At 38.8% G+C, this 3799-nt stretch overlaps 1 protein-coding gene across 1 annotated transcript; it reads left to right on the top strand.

Annotated features, from left to right (window-relative positions):
- Positions 1-497: 497 nt before the first annotated feature.
- On the top strand, positions 498-3498 carry LOC111408591 (protein FAR1-RELATED SEQUENCE 5-like). Its single transcript, XM_023038336.1, has 3 exons — positions 498-666; positions 1396-2631; positions 2717-3498. The coding sequence occupies exons 1-3, from the start codon at positions 498-500 to the stop codon at positions 3496-3498; spliced, it is 2187 nt and encodes a 728-aa protein (XP_022894104.1).
- Positions 3499-3799: the final 301 nt, after the last annotated feature.

Here is a 3799-nt window from a genome sequence, read left to right as displayed (position 1 = left end):
TACATTGTTCATTATGTCTAATCCTCTCCTACTTATGAACTTATCAAATATTATCAAATATGTTCTATTCGATACTCAAAACCCTAATCTTTCATATTCTAGAGGAAGAAATGGTGGTGGTTTTGAAATACATCATTTAAAAGTGAATAGTGCTACATGTACCCATTGGTTCACACAATGGTTTACACAATCTGATGTGGCGATATTTTGACATTTTGAAAATGAAAATCTCGTTGAGCCAGAGAAATTGGATTTTTTTGGAAATGTTAAACCTCACATCCACCATTTGCCCGCCATTTTGCCCGCCATTTCACCTCTCTTCCAAATCCCCCTCTTCCCCCCCTCACCCCACAAAGGCGATTGAGAAATGGAAAGCTGAACCCGAGAAATTGGATTTTGCTGTAAATGTTAAACCTCAACTCCACCATTTGCCTGCTATTTTGCCCACCATTTCACCTCTCTTCCAAACCCCCCCCCAACACAAAGGCGACCGAGAAATGGAACGAGGGGAAACCTGGCTTGATGTCGGCGACGGCGCGACGGTGAGTCCAACCTCATTATCTGCACCGTTCGTGATTCACCCGAAACCCAGTTATTGTAGAGAAGAATATGAAATGGAAGGAGGCAACTCTGACGGAGGCAACATCGAGTCCGGCAACAACATGGGTAACATTTCTTTTCTTTCCTGGCAGTATTGTTAATCCAAGAATTTGTATTTTTTTGTAATCTTCATATGCCTAGATACCGTAGAGCGTGAAATGATTTTGGCAATTGCACTGGGCACCAACAATTTATTTGCATGATAATTACGCATTATTCACTTATTTATGACTTTTTATTTAATTATTTATGGTGAATTAAGTGATAGTTAATCTAGTGTACAATAAGTTAATTATAGGTAAACCTCAATTTAGATGCAGTTTAAGAAATTGAAGTGATAGTTAATCTGATTGATTGTTGAAATTTAAGAAATTGAAGTGAATTTAGAGGTAAACCTCAATTTATATTTGCTGCTTACAATAGCATTAATCCATTTCTTGGGCTACATCTTTATTTTCTTATACATACACAAACTCACATATTACGATAAAAAAAAAAATATTTATTTGAGTAACATTACTTATAAGTAGGGCTTAAAAATAGCATATTATAGGATAGTGAGTCACTTTCATGTTCACTAATAGGACAGTGCTTAAATTCACTACTGCTTACAATAACATTTTAGATGTAGTTTGATTGTTGTTCATTCTTAAACCTCAATTTAGGTCCAATTGAAAAAAGGCTTATTTTGATTGTTGTTCATTCTTTAGTACAATCATATCCATTACAAAATGTACACTGTCCCCCTCCAAGAGTTCGTATTTTGATTTGTTGTTCCTCCTGTCATGAATGTAGGTATTTTGGAAATCCCTTCATCCGAAGACGATAATTCGAATGACATGAGTTTACAAGAAGGAACTGATATTATTGTGCCTAGTGTTGGAATGAAGTTCCAAGATGAGAATGAGGTGTTCGAATTTTACAAGAACTATGCATACCAAGTCGGATTTCCAGTAAGGAAAAGAAATTCAAGGAAGGGTGAGGATGGGGTTGTGCGTTATGTCACTTTCACATGTAGTCGGGAGGGCCGTCGAAGTACTGGCTCAAATTCAATCTTGAAGCCTCAACCAACAATGCAAACAGGTTGTAAAGCAAGATTAACAGCATGTTCAGATCTAAGTGGCGCATGGCATATTAACACTGTTCATCTGGAGCATAATTACAAAACAAGCCCGTCGAAATCAAGGCTATATCATTGCAATCGAGAAATCAGTGCACGTGTGAGAAGACAGCTTGAAATAAATGACATAGCTGGTATACCATTACATAAGAGTTTTAACTCAGCCGTGGTTGAAGCCGGTGGTTATGAAAATATTATGTGCATTGAGAAAGATTGTAGAAATTTCATTAATAAAGTCCGACGGTTAAGACTGGGTGAAGGAGATGCTCTTGCAATACAAGCTTATTTTACGAAGATGCAAGCACGCAGTCCTGGTTTCTTCTTTAGCATAGACTTGGATGATGAGACCCGACTACGGAACGTGTTCTGGGCAGATAACAGGTGTAGGCAAGCGTGCAAGGAGTTCGGTGATATAGTTACATTTGACACCACGTATTTGACTAACAAGTACGAGATGCCTTTCGCTCCTTTTGTTGGGGTAAACCATCATGGACAATCAACTCTACTCGGATGTGGCTTGCTATCTAATGAAGACACAAGGACCTTTGTATGTCTATTCAAAACCTGGCTTGAATGTATGCATGCTCAAGCTCCATGTGGGATAATTACAGATCAAGACCGTGCTATGCAAAATGCAATTGAAATCGTGTTCCCGAACACAAAGCATAGATGGTGCCTGTTGCATATTCTAAAAAAGTTACCAGAAAAATTTGGTGGTCATAGACATAAAGCTTCCATTCTTGCTACCGTTCATGCGTTGGTATATGATGTGCAAAGTTGCGAGGAATTTGAACAAGGATGGAATAAGATGCTCGCCGAATATGACTTGCTAGAACATGCTTGGTTGAGCAGCCTGTACAATGAAAGAGGTCGATGGGTACCATGCTTTTTGAAAACCATATTTTGGGCTGGTATGTAAACCACGCAACGGAGTGAAGGTATAATGCATTTTTTGACGGCTATGTTCATTCGAAAACATCTCTGAAGCTGTTGTAGAGCAATATGAACGTGCCTTGAGAAGTAAAGTTGAAAAGGAGTTCCAAGCGGACTTCAAATCATTTTCACAAATGATCCCATGTGCGACAAGGTACGACATGGAAAGGCAATTCCACTCAGTTTACACCATCGCGAAGTTCAAGGAATTTCAAGAACAATTTACTGGAAAGGTGTATTGTGAAGTCTTAGGACTTCATGAGACGTACTTGCATACTACGTACGATGTACGTGAGGACATTATTCTGAACAACTGTATGAAGACAAAAATCTTTAAAGTGTGCTTTCGTAGAGATGAATGCGATTTTGAGTGCAGTTGTCACCTGTTCGAGTTCAGAGGAATTATTTGCAAGCACGCGGTAACGATTTTGATTCGAAACCAAGTGCACTTAGTTCCTAAGAAGTACATTCTGAGGAGATGGAGAAGGGATGTGAATAGATTGTACACGAGGGTTCCAATTACTTATGATGGTTGGATTAGTACTCCAGACCAAATTAGATATGAGCAAATGTGCAATGCGTTTGCGAAGTTAGCAGACTTCGTAGCACACGATGAGTCACGGTCACGTGGTATCATGGAATGGATTGAAATCCAAACAAATGATTCTTCCATGTTGAAGTATAGTAGTGTGGGCTCTCAACGCTTGGATGAAGCCGGAAAGTGTGCTAGCGGAATCATTTTCGACCCAAAATACACAAAAAGCAAGGGAGCTCCTAAAAAACTTCGCCGAAAGGGATGTCTAGAAGCTGGTTCTAGAAAATCAAAACTCAGTCGAAAGGTATGATTTCGAGCAGAATTCTGTAATTTGATAATCACTCTACAGATTGAACTGAGTGTGTTCTCCATGATTTATAGATGGCAAACTCATCTACATGGAACGGGCAAAAAGACAGTTTCGTCCTCATTAAACGTTCAGGTGCACTTCTTGTTGCAATGAGATCTCTTGTATAATGTTCAATGTTCGGTAATGAGTTAAGCTTGTCTTCCATAATGATAATTGGTTGTTTGGAATCAATTTGTATTTGTTTCAAGTTGGCAAGATGATTCATGGTTGAAAGACCAGTAGCAGTAGCCATTGGATAAAT

This window comes from Olea europaea, chromosome 13 (assembly GCF_002742605.1).
Source record: "Olea europaea var. sylvestris chromosome 13, O_europaea_v1, whole genome shotgun sequence".
NCBI lineage: Eukaryota > Viridiplantae > Streptophyta > Magnoliopsida > Lamiales > Oleaceae > Olea > Olea europaea.
The sequence above is the reverse complement of the archived record's forward strand: the minus strand, read 5'-3'. Positions and strand labels throughout refer to the sequence as shown.

Bases quoted from the DNA above. Each gene is read 5' to 3' on its own strand.
- LOC111408591 (XM_023038336.1), top strand. From the start codon at position 498: ATGGAACGAGGGGAAACCTGGCTTGATGTCGGCGACGGCGCGACGGTG. The intron at 667-1,395 runs GTAACATTTCTT...TCATGAATGTAG, and splicing joins CGAGTCCGGCAACAACATGG to GTATTTTGGAAATCCCTTCA. The intron at 2,632-2,716 runs GTATGTAAACCA...AAGCTGTTGTAG, and splicing joins GAAAACCATATTTTGGGCTG to AGCAATATGAACGTGCCTTG.